This window comes from Embiotoca jacksoni, unplaced genomic scaffold (assembly GCF_022577435.1).
Source record: "Embiotoca jacksoni isolate LCO1_2020_lvr unplaced genomic scaffold, fEmbJac1.0.p SCAF_1, whole genome shotgun sequence".
Lineage (NCBI taxonomy): Eukaryota > Metazoa > Chordata > Actinopteri > Embiotocidae > Embiotoca > Embiotoca jacksoni.
The window spans coordinates 16,190,763-16,207,327 of NW_027185229.1; the positions used below are offsets into that span (position 1 = coordinate 16,190,763).

Sequence of the window (16,565 nt, forward strand, 5' to 3'; positions counted from 1 at the left end):
GCCTCAAGTTCCCCAGAAGACACAGTTTCCAGGACTTCCTTAGTATCCTTCCCTGCCATTCTCTAAATGTCTGTTGTCTCCAAAGGATCAAACTCGAGCTGTTGAGGATCCCAAGCTGGCAATCCAGCAGCCCAAATCACAACATGTATATCCTCAGCCCTACAAGATCCCCATGTTGTATCCTCCTCCTGAATATCCTTCTCAAAGACAAAATACTCCATCTCTAACTGCAGCTCCTCCCACCACCTCAACAACCAGCGTAGCCGCCACTCAGATGCCGGCTGCTCAAAAGCCATTTTATCATCCACACTCCCCTATGACACGGTATTATGTTCCGCAGCAGGCTGCTGTGCCTGTATTTCCTGATCCTCCAACCACGCCTTCTATAAGCCTATCTCCATCTGATCAGCATGAACATCAGCCTGCCTTCCACACCAGACCTCCTATTTACCCTTTCCTTTCTCATGAGAGGCCAAAATCGGTTGCAAGAAACTGGGAAAGGTCCCGGTGATGGCCCCTTTTGAGCATTGCAGACTATCCCTGTTATGTTTGTTTCACCTCATACAGTAGATTTATCTCACTAAGCTGTGACAAACTGTCTAAGGTTACTTTTCCCGCTGAATAAAAAGCAATAACTAAAATGCTCTGGGGCAGGTAACTGAGTTTGTTGTGCTGCAACAAGCTAGAAAGAGCTCAAAAATGTAAATTTTCTTGAGGAAAAGTAAAGGGTAAGGGTAAATGCACAGTTACAGAGTGAATTTGTTTTCTTGATATTTGAGTGTGTGAAAACTTGAACACCCATTTTGCTATTTTATCAATTATTTAGATTTTTAATATGATGTTTTTGTTGTTGTTAAGATACATATATCATTTTCAGTTTATTTTCTTCATGAAGGGATTGTGTGGCATAAAATGTCAGAAAATAGTGAAAAATGCCCATCCCATTTCCCCATTTTCTCTGCTTTGAACCAACAGTTCAAAGCCCAAAGACAAGAAAACCTATAAATCCAGGTGGCTAGAAGCAGTTACTTTTTTGTAATGTTTGCTTTAAAAAGACTTGAATTAATAATTATCCAGCTGAAGCTGTTACAACGCTTTTTCCGCACTGACTGTACCTTTCGGGTGCCTTTTTGTTTCTATTTTAATATTCTATTTTTTTTTTTTTTTTATACAACTCCATTAAACCTTCATATTCTCATATTATTGTCACAAATAATCACTTTGACAGTAAACTACACCGCAGTAAAGAGCTGCTCTCCGGATCACCCGCATGGACCTGCATGCTACGGGATGGCTGTCTGTCTACTGCTCAGCTGTTCTGACGTCGAGCACGCTGGTTGACGTCACCGTGGGAGTGTCCACCATCGGGAGAAATGAACGGTCATCAACACAATCCTCTCAGCGCCCATGTAAGTTAAAGCCAGCAAAACACTTTTTTTTTTTTTCCTTTTTTTTTGGGTTTCCTTATGAACAGGTCTATGAATGAAATGTGTTTCCACATGCTGTTACTGGAGCCGGAGTGGGGGGCTATGGTTGATCTCCGGTGTTCATCCCGGTGTCGCTGCCGCCTGGCGGTGCGCCCTGTCCGCCTGGAGCCAACCATGGCTGAAGCGGTGTGTGTGTTTTTTTTTTTTTTCCCCTAAGCTAAGGGAGCCTAGCCAGCCTGCTAACTTGACAGTCTTGAGTGGCCAGGCGGCGAATAAGCGCCTGATTTTACCACCCAGGTTGTTCAAGATGGGCGATGTTAAGTATATTTACATGTGAGTGATTTACCAAAAAAAAAAAAAAAAATAGAAAAAAAAAAAAAAAAAAAGCGAATTAATCCTTACATCGTATGGAGATAACTCGAGGGTTTAACTTTGGGGGCAACACCCAGGCCTGATTGAATAATACATTTACGGTCTGACCAGGATATTGAAAATTAATTACATTCATTGAGCTGAAAAGGGTCCGGTTTTTTTTTTGACGAGCTCAAACAAGCGCCAGTACAAAAAAAAAAAAAAAAAAAAAAAGAGGACTAGTTAATGCAAAACCTCCTCCGTCAGGTCTGTAAATACGCCGTCATGAAATCCAAGGTGTGATTAAGAAAGCCTGGTGGGGGCGTGTGACAGATGGCCCACCCGGTACCTCCGACCTTAAAACGGTGTGTTTTGAGCCCTTTTCACACCTGTGAGCACCGGTTTCAGTCTGGCGTGATTCTGGTGCTTTTCTGGATACTGGCGGATTTTTTTTTTATTTTTATTTTTTTTTAATGGGTTACATTTCATATGGGAGCACAGTTGATCAAAAGGGGGTGGATTAAAATAATAATGAAAAAAATAAAAAAAAAATCATACCGGTGTTACCGTGAACACTACCACCAGATTTTCCCTGTAAGACTTTTAGTGACAATATTGAACTTGTTATTTGGCTATAACAGTATGTGACTTTGATGGTCAAATAATTGTATCACCAAGCTGTAACACCGCCTTTAATCATGACATTTATGGCTATGCGATGGTAATACAGCAATTGATATCAGTAGCCTATGTTTAAGTTTTTAAAAATTTTTTTTTTTTTAAAACAACTAAGGAGGAGACTCCTAAATAAGTGATTAGTAATTTACTGCATTGTTTCAGAAAATATAGCTGTTAATATTGATTATTTTCATTATTATTTCTGTGGCTTTAAGTTTAGATTACTTTAGATATTTGCTTGATTTAGGCTACACTTTGATAGTATTTTCTTTTACTAGTTATTGTTTCAATGCCATAGTTTGCTTCTTTTAATTTGGTTAACTAGTATCTTGGATATTGTGTGTTTGTTTTGCAAACTTGGTACCACTTATTTATTTAGTCTATGTTGGTATGTAGGTAGATACAGGACCAGCATGCAAACTTCTTGTTATGTCCCCAACAACAGTTTACAAGCAAACGACATTCAGTTTATTGTCACGGGGCACTAAAGGAACCAGAACATATTCTAATGATCAGCTAATGGAGTAATCAATAAATTGACAAATCGCTGCAGCTCGACTGGAAATCTTGTCATATTTATGTATCGCATTACGCGGTGGCCATCATCTGATTAATGCATTCAAATCAGTGATGTTGGTGGTTGAGGCCAGTGAATTTAAATGTAAAATCGCATGAGCACATGAGCAGAGTATTGTTTATTTTGCAGTTATAAAAGCGGATGAGAGGTGATTTCTCTAATGTCCCTGCAGCGTTCATGTAGCCTTGTCATTTTAGCACCATGAAGACATCCGGACATATTAATTAATATTCTTAGAAGGCAAAAAAAACAAAAAAAAACTGCGCAAACTACTGCAGTATTAAATGGTCTGGTTGTGTTTCCACGAAGGACAAGTGAGCTGAGCGCTTCAGTGTCATTTAAAAAAAAATAAAAATAAAAGATAAATAAAATAAATGGTGTTATTTGCATTCAGGTGAGCTCGCATCACCTGAGGGTGGGTGAACAACTTAACAGTACGAGTGCGGAGGCGATTCAAAAGCAGCTGTTAGACATGTTAGTTTCTGTTATGGTGCTGAGTGATCAGCACGCAGACCCCCCTCCCCCCCCCCATCCCCTCTCTCCTCCCCTCTCCCCGCCCAACGCCGTGACCTCGCCCCGCTCGGCAGCACCGGTGTGCGCTGACAAGTAAAATGAACGCCCTCCGGCGCACCACGTTAGCTTTGCGCTGCTATCTACTAGAGGAGCAGGCTATCCCATCAAAACGGAGGAGGGGGTGGGAGGCTACAAGCTTCTCCCGACTCCAGCCGCCGGCACGGTCAGCAGCACTTTACAATAAAACAACAGACCACGCTGAGGTTTAAAGTAAACACGTTTTCACGGCGGTATGTTTTAAAGGCCAGGCCTACGACCGAGTAGCTAGCGAGCTGCTAATTTCATCCTCCTCTTATCTCGAGCTAACGTCAACCCGTTTGGCTCAAGACTAGTTTCAGTAAACTTAACAACACAGCCCGGTCTCTGGGGGTCCGCAGTTTACCTCGTCGCGCAATCTCCTTTTGGGATTTTTTTATTTATTTTTTATTTTTTTTAAAGCAATGGGCGTTACTCCAGTTTCCCTGCGTGTAATAATGACACCGAATACACCTGTAACCTCCTCGGTCGTGTGATTAAACTAACCGGGGTTGCGCGCTGACGGGAAGCTCTCCAAACTAGTCGGCGTGTCTTTTTCATGAAAGCTTCTGTTTCGCGGAATAATCTAATGAAAAGGTTCGTTTATTGTTTCACCAGTGAGTGTTATTATCGAGGTGGTGGTGGTGGTGGTGATCTCATCGACTATCATTCCTGCAGAGCGGTGTTTTACATGAACACGTACCGTGTTTACCATTTTCGTTATTCTTGCCGGATTAACTTCCTTTATCCCAGTTTTGCCTCCATAAATTTAAGCAAGAGGTTCAAGCCCTGCAGATATTCCCAAAGGGCTATTCGGCACTATTAATTACTGTTGCACAGTTAATTAAACCGAGAGCCGTCGGAGGGCTGTGCGTAATGAAGCCACGAGTTTTTCGTTTTGCTTTCGAAGTCCTGACTTGTGTGAACTAAATGCTTTCTTTTGGGTGGGATATTCATAGTGTCTTATGGAGGCAGAATAACACAACACTTGGCCACGCATGCTGTTATTTAATAATGAAGTAATCGCACTTAATTATGTCTTTTGAGCACTTGATGAAATCCCGATATCCACTGTCCTTATGTCTGCTTTTGGTTGACAAACATTGTTCCTCACTGCCACAATGTTGTTTTTTTTTTCACAGGGTCCCTTCAACTGTGGGTTATTAGTGATAATATAGTCTGTGTTTGTGCACCTGTTTCATTTGATCCGCTGCTTTTTGAGAGAAAAAAAAAAAAGACAAATTTTCTTTCATCACAGTGTATCATGCCTCTGTTTTTATTATTTTTTTTTATTTTTTTTTTGCAGCATGTGATTTTTCTAAACGTCCATGGAAACAGCTGACTACAGTTTGACAGCTATTCCGCCACATTTGATTTGGAAATTTTCCCAGTGGGAGCCGTGCTTGGAAATTTGTTTGGATTATTGAGCCTGTTTCTGTGTTAAGAGATACACAGATCTACTGCTAATGACCACATCTGAAGGTATGTATCTGCAGTTACACTCCTGCTGATTGTAACTTTAACAGACTAAAGCGGTTCATTTTTGTTTTCACAGATTTTCACTGATAAATACGCTCATTAATATTATGATATATTTGACAAGATATGATTTTAGATGAGGCATATCACTATTAACTGATTTGTATCTTGCGTGTTCCTATGCCATAATATATGATGTTATTTGTCCTCATTGGTGAATATTTTTGCTTTTAAATGTATGGTTCCCTCTTAATTTCAGATTTTTATGGATGGTTGTTCTTTCTTCTCCTTAATTGCATTTTTGCTCTTTGATATTAACAAGATATTTTTATGCTTTCTACCGTTTCAGCTCAATATTGTGTATATTCTAATTGTGTATATTATTATGGACGGTGTGAGTTGTCTTTGTTTTCTTAGTTGTTTCAATTTATTGATGTAACGATGCCTTTTACGCTGCGCTTGTGGCCACATCTCTCTTGGAAAAGAGATTTTAATGTCAGTGAGACCTTTAAGGGTTAAATCAATGAAAACAAAAAAAGACACTATTCAAGTTAGTTTCCCTTAATAAGTGTAAATAAAACAGTCAGTTTGAATCCTAATTGATACACGCAGATGTAGGAGTATTGAAAAAAGTACATGTTTAAAAAAAAAAAAGCCCAAGAAGCCACACTACTCTCAGAGGAAAGGTGGACCTGATACTATTTTGCAGAAATGTTTAACATGAGTGAAATGCTCCCGAACATGCAGATCTCTCCATGAAGATGGTGTGACCTTGGAGCACTGCATGGACAGAGAGTGATAGGCTGACCTACTTCAAAGGGAACACTTTGCCCTCAGCCTGGAGGAGTCAGATGCCATTGTGTTTTCACTGTAGATGTAGGATATAGTTGCACATCTGTGTGGGTTGTTTGTTATCGTGTCTTTAGTTTCGGGTTTGGAAGGATTATTGCAACATGACTCTTGTCTGTGATCAGTGATTCAGCATGACAATATGTGGTCAAAGAGCTGCTATTTTTACTGCAAGGTTGGAGGCATCCGCAGATGAAGCTTACGGTTTAATCAGTTGGCTACACATGACAGTTGTTAGCCTTAACAAACGAGTCGGTAAGATGTGCGCTTTAAATCAGCAGCCATGAAAACCTGCACATGGCTAGCAGGAGCATAGAAACTACCGTTTTAACTCGAACTGCAGAACACGACTTCACATCTGTTAGCTGCTTTGTCACTAATGAACTTGTGTTCGAGAGCCATACATTAGAGTTCCCTGTAGTCTGTTTATACTTTGCAGTATTCCCCTAAGAAAAAGATTGAATTTCTCATTTGTTCTGCGTGAGGAGGGACAGCATAGAGGGCACAGTGACACTATCTAAAAGCAAAACAAGCTTTAAATATGTTCAGCAACAATATTGCCCAATTTCTACCAGAGATCCTTTGACGAAGTGCTTTTTTTGTTTTTTTTTTATCTGACGCTGCAGCTGTAACAGCGGAACCGGCATGCAGTGAGTCACTGAAAACAACTAATGGTGCATTTCATAAGATTTTTGGTGCTGCGTTGCTCTGCTGGCTTGTTAAGTGATACTTTGTAGCTGTGCCGACTCCTGGGATAATTTTTCTATTTGTCTGCAAAGCAATCCACACACTACGTAGTCCGGCCCACCACTTTGAGCTTTGGATGTTTTCTTTAGGGTGCAGGTAAACATGCAGCACACTTTGTCTGGTAAAACAGCCTGTCCGAGTGACTCAAGACAAACGGTACATCAGAAACCTGTTCTGCAGAAATGTAAATGATCTTTGTGAAAAAGAAGACGGAACTGAAGAAATGATTTATATCGTGTAATGTTCCAGAGGTTTTCATGCTCAAAACCAGGTGTAATTAAGGTGTCATAAGGGAATATGTCATTTAGACCTAGTGCTGTGCTAACATATTAAATCTTTCCGTTTTTGAGCCGCTGCTCTTGGTAAGCACAGGGACAGCCAATGTTTTGCTTTTGATTCCACAAGGTTCACGCATGCAGATTGCACAGTAACATCCATTGTTAATATCTCTGACTTAGTGACGATAGAAATTGATATGCTTGAAGGTAAAGTAGTGACTTTTCACAAATCAGTGATGAATTTGGTTGCAGCGATCACTTTTATTTGTGTACATTTCTTGCAAATCTCTTCAAAAATACATTTCACATATCTGTAAATGTAAACGAAGAACAGTTTATAGTGCTAATCCAGCTGTTTGGGGTTCTCGAACAAATGATCAGGGCTGCGGTAAACGCGTCTTTTTAAAGCTGATTTCCAATATCTGTGTTCAAGGACGGCGTGCACATTTGTTGGCCTGTTTGTCTTGTAGCAAGATAAAGGACAAGATGGATCTCTCTCAGGCCAACACCCCCCCCCCCCCCCCCCCCTCCTCCCTCCACCCTTGTATGTGCTACAGATGAGTTGTGCAGTGACAGCTCCTTAAAGCACTTCTGAGCTGTGTTCATGCCGTGTTTCTTTTTGTGTGTGTTTTATTCCTGCTGGGACAGTGTGTATGAAGCTGATGTCATGTTAATGTTTTCAAGTCATTTCATGTCAACATCATGTCGGCTGTTGTGTACAATAGCTGCCGTTCTAACATGGCAAAGCTCATCCAGCATGAATTGGAACCAAAGGTCCATTAGGTCGTTGTCAGTTTCTAGCGGTCAGCATGTTTGATGCTTTTAAGCCAATTGGTCTGACGTTCTTTTAAATATCCATTATTACCAGCCACTAATGAGTTGAAAGTTTCTGTTTAAGTCTGTTTATTTTTGAACTGTTGTAGGACGACTATTATTTACGCTGTCTGTGTTTGTGCCTCATTTAGCCAACCCTGAGTTGTGAGTCAGAAGAGGAGAGGCTGGGCTGATGGTAAGCTCACTGTCAACATTTTCTCACCTCCTCTCCTACTTTCTTTCTCACCGTCTCATTACATGTTGATAAACCAGAAGACTTGTGTACAGTACACACCTGACATGTTGGTGCCACAAACTTGGAATGGTCCTTTATATTACAGGATTTAGCCTTGTAATAAAATGAGATGCAAAGGGGAGGCCGCTCTGGATCGTGGAACACCTTACTCGGTTGAGAATTAGATAACGGTCAATTTCCATTTTGAGTTTCATTTACATTTTTCACACTTTGTGGTCTCTTTGTTAGCACCATTTTAGCATTCTCAATTATGTTGTTATTAATTTATAGAATGAATGATTTCTGAAATGTATTTCTTAAATCACTTTAGCACCATTGGACAGAAATAAACGGTGAAAAGTGATTTCACAAACGGAAAAAAAACCAACCTTCAATATAACAAAAGACATTTCAGAAACTGTTCTTAAATGGCTGTTTATTTTGTAGACTTTATGTTTTTGCATTACTGGGTTGGCACTGTCAGACATACTGTCCACCTAACATGGATGCCTACTGTTTTCATTCACTAAAGAGAGAATATAAATTGTTCTTTCCTTCTTAAAATCATGAATTCTTAAAAAAAACCAACTATTATTTTTGGACAAAATGAACAAAAACTTGTAATGAATTGCAAAAAAGGGGTCATGTCTGTGTCAACCCAGTTTATTTTCTTCAGTATTGTTTTATATTCTGCTGCTGCTTATTATGTTCATCACTCACTGCTGCATGTCATAATGCATTTTATTTTCCTTTTGTGGTAGACAAGCATGACATTGAGCCAGGCCACAGATGCATGCCCACTCAAAAGACCCAACTGAGCGCCATCCCCTCTGCTTCCCGGCTCTCAACCAGCCTCTCAGAGGGGGTCGGGGGGTGTCGACGGGGTGTAGCTTGGCTGCTGCACCCCCAAGTAGAACCTCACTGTGAAACTGGAGGTCTCTGATGGATCAGGGTAGTAGCGAGCAGAGTCCAGAGGAGCCCGACACAGGAGGCCGAGCGGAGCTGGAGGTCGGCAGGAGGGCGTCGGAGTCAGAGCACGGCTTGTCCAAAATCACCCATAATGCCATGGAGAACATGGGAGCGTTGGGCCATGGCCTGAAGCAGTTCTTCCAGCCACAGCGCCGACGCTCCTCCGTTTCCCCACATGACTCCGCCTCGTCCTGCACAGGCGCCCCTGCCTCCGAACCCACCGATGTAGGGTCAGAAGTAGGGGACGCTCCCGCCTCCTCGGCCCTCCCTTTGGATTCTGACAACCCTGCCGCTTCCGCCCCTCCCGCAGCTCTGAGCCGTGTCCTGCAGCAGATCCGAGGTGCTCCACCCATGATGAAGCGAGGCACCAGCTTGCAGAGCCGCCGCAGCAAGGCAGGGGGCACTGGGGATCCTCCCCAGAAAGGTAGCCCACAGATCCACCGGCGCAGCACCCATGAGGCTCTGCTGCAGGCTGGACGCCCGCGCTCCTCCTCGACCACAGATACACCGACCAGCCCGGCGCTCGCTGACATGCTGCTGACGTCTGGGTACCACTCTACCGAGGAGCCTGACAAGGTCAGTGTCTAGTCCTCTCAAGTGGTGACAGAACTGTGGTGGAATTACGTTCCGTGTACAGCATAGGATGACATTTTTAGTTTTGATGCTTGTGATACACTGAGAGATTTCCGCGCATAAAACAGCAGTAGCAGTTTGTGAGATAGGCAACGCAGGTTCTTTGGTAATAGGTGACACACCTTGGTTCAGGATCTGCTAGAATATTACTTTCCAAAATGCACATTTTCTAAACTAATAGTTTTTCCACATTTAAATCACTGACTCCATGGCGACATCACATTTCCTGTTTTCATGATGGGAAATGTAGTTCCAAAACTCAGAACCCGTTTGTACAACAGTTGCAGTGATAAAATCCTCACTCACCTCCATCCTAATATTTTCTGTGATGAAGTCCTTTGCACAAACAGACAAAAATCTCAAAATTCGGACAATTCATGATTTTTTTCCCCCTTTGTTTTACATTTGATCAAATCTGTCATTGAACATGGTTACAACAAAATATGACATTATTTTCCTGATTTGGTATTCATAGAGAAGTTCGTCTCATGATATCCAACATTCAAAATCAGACTTACACAAACAGACACTGTGCACTCCGGAGGAAACAAGTGTTGTATTTGTTTGGGTTTTTAGCTATTAAAAACAAAGGTTTAGGGTTGTGAAGGGAAAAAAAACAGAGTCATGCGCTATTATGTGTGTCAAAAACAAATGAATTAGGCAAATGTGTTAAAATGCCTTTTAATGGTTTAGATGTGCCTGGATGAACCACTGAATGGGGAGATGAGCTGTCAGCAGTGTAAGGTCAGAGATTGCCTTTGAGTGGTTGGTCACTGTGTGCTTTAAGCCTTTCTAAATTTAGCTTTTGCTGCCTCCGAGAGTACTTCAGGTCAGAGAAGGCTTGCAGACTAAACAAACTTGTGCAACGATTTGTTTTTATTTTTTCGGACACAGAATTTTCAGGAATGTGGATCCAAAGTTTTAAGGTTAAAGGGAAATTGTGTCAGACTGGATAACTGCAGTATGAATGGGGAATGTCTAGAAAGACAAACCGGCACTAGACAGATGCCATGCCACAGATCCTACTACTCAGGGAAAGCCATTTATCAACAGATGCCATTAAAAGGTTGAAAACGTTGCACCCCTCTTCTTCATCCTGTGTAGCCTTGGGCTTGTTAGTTGTAATCAATAATTCTCAGCTGACCTCCATTCATAGCAAATCGGCAGCAGATTCAGTCAGAAATTTTTTTTTTCCCCTTAGGACATTAAATTTACTTTGTTGTTTACTAGGCATGCCAACAAATGGATATTAAAGATAACAAACCTATTCAAATTAAAGATGCCGTTTCTTTTACAAAATTATTTATATTGCTGCTTGGTGGGATATTATGTGAACTAATAGTTAATTAACTGTTAATTTAGGTATGCTTATAACCAAACATCACTGTAACATTTATGCAGTAGTCCTGAGCTATGACATGAGGTGGATATCAAATGTTGTTTTTTGTTTTCATACTATACAACACCAGAGTTGTGATTACTGATACTGATGCAAAATCATGTAAAGGACAGAAATGTGTCATGATTGCTGACTATTAATTGGCTAATTCTAAATGTAATTTAATTTCAACCTAATAATTTGCCAAAAATTAACAATTTCTTTTTACTATTCTTTTAATTACAAGCATGTTAAATAAAAGACTGTTAATGAAAACTGATGCTAGTATCAACTAAACTCAACAGATATCTTCTGTTGTATTAAAACTTTTATAGGATGACTTGATTGTTCTATTTTCTTACATTTTACATAAGTAGAGTGCCGTTAAGGTTATCGTAAAAAAAAAAAAATCGGAGAACACTGAGGTTTATCGCATCCTATTTGATGTTAAATTGGACATTTTGCCAGCTGTTAGGACAAAGTTGAAATCTTAACTGAATCTCTGTTTTGGACATTGTAAGATAACCTAACCTTGTTGCAATGTTTATCATGTGGTTCACTTCATTTAGCTGACTCCAACATACTGTACTTCCGTCTCATAGATATGATCATGATAACTTAGTTTTCAGTGCTGGCCTGAAGCTCTTATATTTGGCCTTTTTCAGTTTTTGTTAATCACCAAGATTGAATATTTACCTCTCCTCTTGTTGTGTCAGGTTGAGCTCCAGGGCTCTTATGACAGTTTAGAGCATCAAAATGTTTGTCCTGGACTTTGTAGCAAAACGTCCTCCTGAGGGGTCAAATTTAAATCGGTGTCATAATTCCATCTCAACCCTCAGTTAATGTGGCCTGTTTTGGATTTTATGCCGTTGCCTCATCCTCCCTTTCACCGCTGTCTGCTAAAACTAGAGCTATGAAGTGATGGCCAAAAAGAAAGTGATGGACAAAAGGAAAGTGATGAACAAAAGGAAAGTGATGAACAAAAGGAAAGCGTTGTTTTACGGGCGCCATCTGCTGTTGGGAATGTGTAATTACAGACACATTCTCAAGAGCAATACCAGTGATTTAGCTAAATAACTACCATCCACTTCCACCTTAAATTAGTACCAGTCATTTCTGAAAACATAATTTAGCTTTTGTGATATTTTTTTTTTTAATTTTTAATTTTTTTAAATTCATAAACTTTCAAAACAAAATGGTCAAGTGATACACCCACCCTAAACATTATTGTTTTGCCATACAAATCCCACACCTGCATTTATATTTATAGGTAATCTTTATTAAGCATGTAAAACAATCATTTACAGTGGGACTAGTTTTCACGGAGAAGATAAACAGTATATTCCTTCTGATTTTTTTTTCCATTTTTCTTCTTCATAGTTACTACCTGCTATTCGTTTCCTCATCAGTGTGCTGACTGTCTAGCAGTGAGAATTCAATAAGAGCGCACATTTGTAATTGATATAGAAGAATGGTTTGTTTATGTGCTGTTGAGTGGTTGAAACTCTCCTCCTCTCGGAAGTCAACAGAATAACTTTGACCATACAGTACAACTAACTTTCCAAATTTGGACTAGTTTTTACAACGTTCAGCATGCGGGACAAGTAGTTGTGTTCCCCAACTACATGGAGTGCTATTTGACCGCTGAATGGAGAATCTCTGGCCGTAGCATGTGAATGCACGTCTAGGAAGGATTCACAGGTCACTCAGCAAATTTAAGTTTATTGAAACAACAAACTTAATTAACTTGAACAAAAACAATACCGATATGTGTTTACATTCATTAGTCATTAGTCAGGTTTTAACAAAAAACACACATTAGATACTGTAATTAAACAAAACCTGTTATTAGAGAAAAACACTGAAGAGACGACACGATAAATTACTGCAAATTACTAAGAGTAGCAATTACCTTTCCACTTGCTTGCATAAAAATGCATGATTAGGTTACAGTGATTTTAGTGTTGTGATGAATGTCAAATGATTTAAAGTCAGTATTTAACATTTTTGCCTTTTCTTCTACTCTCATTTGTTTTTTGTTTTTTTAAACAGCTGGATCGTTATGATGGATCAGGCCCTGCTGTGTCACCCAATGCCCTCCCCTACGGTGCAGACGGGTATGATGTGGTTGACAGTACTCCGGACCCCCAGCGCACCAAGCAGGCCATTGCCCAGCTCCAACAAAAGATCCTCAAGCTCACAGAACAAATCAAAATAGAACAAACTGCACGTGACGACAACGTGGCTGAATATCTGAAACTTGCTAATAATGCAGACAAACAGCAGAGTGCACGCATCAAACAGGTGTTTGAGAAGAAGAACCAAAAGTCAGCTCAGACTATCCAGCAACTGCAGAGGAAGCTGGAGCACTACCACCGGAAGCTTCGTGAGGTGGAGCACAACGGTATCCCTCGACAGCCCAAAGATGTTTTCCGAGACATGCACCAGGGGCTGAAAGATGTTGGAGCCAAGGTGCGTTTTACACTGCTGCCGTCGGTGTTGTTTTCCCCGCCACAATCCACTCTGGCAGCCTTACTTTAAAGAATTTTGGTCATTTTATTACCTTAACCTTTCGAACCTGTGGGTCCATCGAGCACGTATGGAATGCACGGGTGACTTTTAGTATTTAAAAGACTGTCCTGACAACAAATGTTGGACTCGCTAAAAACATTTGTATCAATAAAATTACTAATGGTTCCTGACTAACTCGGTAAGCTGTGCTAAATCTCCACTTGCTTGCAGTCTTAATGGGCCCTGCGGTTTCCTAGGATACGTCACTACTGGCAAATACTGCAAATATTGGTATTGGCGTCATATATGTCTGCTGTGGGAAATACTTATGGTAGCAGTTTATAGAAGTCTTATAACGGGTACAAGTGTCAAAGTTCTTACTAGTTTTATGACACTCATGTCTGACAAGTAGTTGTGTTCCCTCTTAACATCACAGCCTCTGAATGAAATGCAACGCGACAGCTGAAAGGAGAATCCAAGCCATCATACTGGCTTATTGGTCAAATGTATATGTAGCTGTAAAGGAATACAGAGAAGGAGCTAACTAAAAATATGCCAGGCTCGCTTGCTATCATAAACCCGTATCATACTTTAACAGAGCATTATGAAGTCTCGCGTCACCCTTTAGTTTCCATACAAATGACCAAACCTAATGCTACGAGGTACAAAGACACACGCATAAATAACACGCTTGTTATTTTTCCATTGCAGGTCACGCCTTTTTCCCTTAAAGTTTACATCCGTTACACCAGATATCATATAGCCATAGTTTTTAAATTTCAATAAAAACTTAAGTTGTCCTGAGTACTGACTTTATCTCACTCATTACAGGTAACAGGGGGCCTCTCCAGCTTCTCTCAAGCCACCCATTCTGCAGCTGGAGCTGTGGTGTCCAAGCCAAGAGAAATAGCTTCCCTCATCCGCCACAAGTTTGGCAGCGCTGATAACATTGCAGCTCTTAAAGACTCATTGGATGAAACCCAGGGAGATGAGGGTGTCGGCCCTGGGGGGGCTAGGACCCTTGGCACAGGACAATTACAATCCAGCCCAAAGTATGGCAGTGATGATGACTGTTCTAGTGCCACTTCTGGTTCTGCAGGAGCTAACAGCACCCCTGGAGCGCCTGGAGGCCCCCCCAGCTCTAAGGGAAACACCCTCGATCATGGCCAAGCCTCAGGCTTGGATGCGATCCTCCATGAGATCCAGGAGCTCCGGGAAAACCAAAGTCGTCTTGAGGAGTCATTTGAAAATTTAAAAGCCCACTATCAGCGGGACTACACCATGATTATGGAGGCCCTGCAAGAGGAACGATACAGGTAGTGTAGGCATGTACATCGCGGTGTAGTTGGTCTGCATGTGCATGGGTATAAAAAAAAAAAAAGTGTTTTCTGAACTGTACTGTTTTCACTGTCGTGCAGGTGTGAACGTTTAGAAGAACAACTCAATGACCTGACAGAACTGCACCAGAATGAAATTCTGAACTTGAAACAAGAACTAGCCAGCATGGAGGAGAAGATTGCCTACCAGTCTTATGAAAGAGCGAGAGATATACAGGTAAGCTGGACCAGAATTAACAGAACACTTCTGTTTTGTTGCCAGAGCTGTTTTCACTGACAGCTTTGTGTCTAACCTGCAGGAGGCGCTGGAGGCGTGTCAGACGCGTATCTCCAAGATGGAGCTGCAGCAGCAGCAACAGCAGGTGGTGCAGCTGGAGGGTTTGGAGAATGCCACAGCGCGGACTCTTCTTGGAAAACTAATCAATGTGCTGCTAGCTGTTATGGCAGTCCTTTTAGTGTTCGTGTCCACCGTGGCTAACTGTGTTGTCCCCTTGATGAAAACACGCAGCCGCACGCTTTCTACGCTGCTCCTCGTGATCGTCCTCGCTTTCCTCTGGAGGCACTGGGATGCTATTTCAGATTATCTGCATCGCTTTCTCCTGCACCCCAGATGACCAGCTTGGAGAAGCGTATTTCAATGATGAAGAAACTCTGGGTTCCGGGCCAATGTGTAAAGGAAGGACGTTGACCCCATATAGGGAGTTGACTCTCAATAATCAAACCTTTTCTAATTCTTCAGGAGCTTCTCAAAACACCGGGAGGATTGTGTCAGAGGTTTATCACCTTACCGCTCTCTGAAATGTGTTTTGAGATGAAGGAAGTAGAATAAAGAGAGAAAAGGCTGGATGTTTGGCATCGACTTTTTATCTTTGGTGCAATTGTGGCACAAGCACATAGTATAAGGGTGAATGGAGCATAGTTGAAGGAGGAGAGAACTGCACACTTGATTTCTCTCTTCTGAGTGAATTTGTTTACATGTGGAGAACTTTTCAGTTTTTCCACAAGAAATTGTAATTCAGAGTTTTATTACTTTTGAGCTGATTCAAGTGGTATTGTTTTGAAGTCACTGCTATTTTTAATACAGCTGATTGATGGATTTTTTATTTTCTTTTAATTGTAATGAGCTAACAGTGTTCTGCAGATTTAGTTGCCCAGATTCTCTTATTTTGTAAGTTCTCTCTCTTCTGGTCTTGTGATTTTGCTTTTTCAGTCTGCTCTTCCTTTTCCTCTTTACTCTCTTTTCAACTTTCAGCTTGTGAGACCAACTCTTCCTCTTCCTGCTCAATACACTCTGAAGAACGGGATGCTTGCAAATCAGCTACATTGCTCTGAAATCAGACTTGTCACTGGGTCCTTGACTTGATTCTTTTGGATGTGTGAAGTCAATAACACTGGTTCTGCCACAACCAGGATATTACTATCAAAAACTTTGTGTTTGGAGTTGTGACCCTGCCAACTGGATCTTACTATTCTGGTGGCCTTTCCACTGCAGAAGAATAATCTATGAACTGAACTAACATACTTGAAGAGCGGTTAGTGCTCAAAGACTCAGTGCTTCCGTACTGTTTCTATTAGTGACAAGGAAATAGTAATACTTTTTAGTTGATTTTTTTATTTTTTAAAGATAAATAAATTTGCTGTTTTAAAAGGTGAAGTTGAAAGTCTAACTTGTATTTGTCTCCAATGTTATGAAGTCACATAATATGCATATTACA

At 41.0% G+C, this 16,565-nt stretch overlaps 1 protein-coding gene across 7 annotated transcripts; it reads left to right on the forward strand.

Moving 5' to 3' along the window:
• Positions 1-1,351: 1,351 nt before the first annotated feature.
• On the forward strand, positions 1,352-16,504 carry tmcc1b (transmembrane and coiled-coil domain family 1b). 7 transcript variants are annotated; one of them, XM_069142766.1, is made up of 8 exons: positions 1,352-1,409; positions 4,928-5,103; positions 7,940-7,983; positions 8,784-9,567; positions 13,055-13,474; positions 14,345-14,829; positions 14,932-15,067; positions 15,150-16,504. In XM_069142766.1, the coding sequence occupies exons 4-8, from the start codon at positions 8,965-8,967 to the stop codon at positions 15,462-15,464; spliced, it is 1,959 nt and encodes a 652-aa protein (XP_068998867.1). In that variant the 5' UTR covers positions 1,352-1,409; positions 4,928-5,103; positions 7,940-7,983; positions 8,784-8,964; the 3' UTR covers positions 15,465-16,504. The 7 variants fall into 7 exon arrangements, with proteins under 7 accessions (XP_068998867.1, XP_068998910.1, XP_068998884.1 ...); XM_069142756.1 differs by lacking the exon at positions 1,352-1,409 and adding an exon at positions 1,419-4,218; XM_069142792.1 differs by lacking the exon at positions 1,352-1,409 and adding an exon at positions 1,419-4,218 and having other exon boundaries at positions 9,302-9,567.
• The last annotated feature ends 61 nt before the right edge of the window (positions 16,505-16,565 follow it).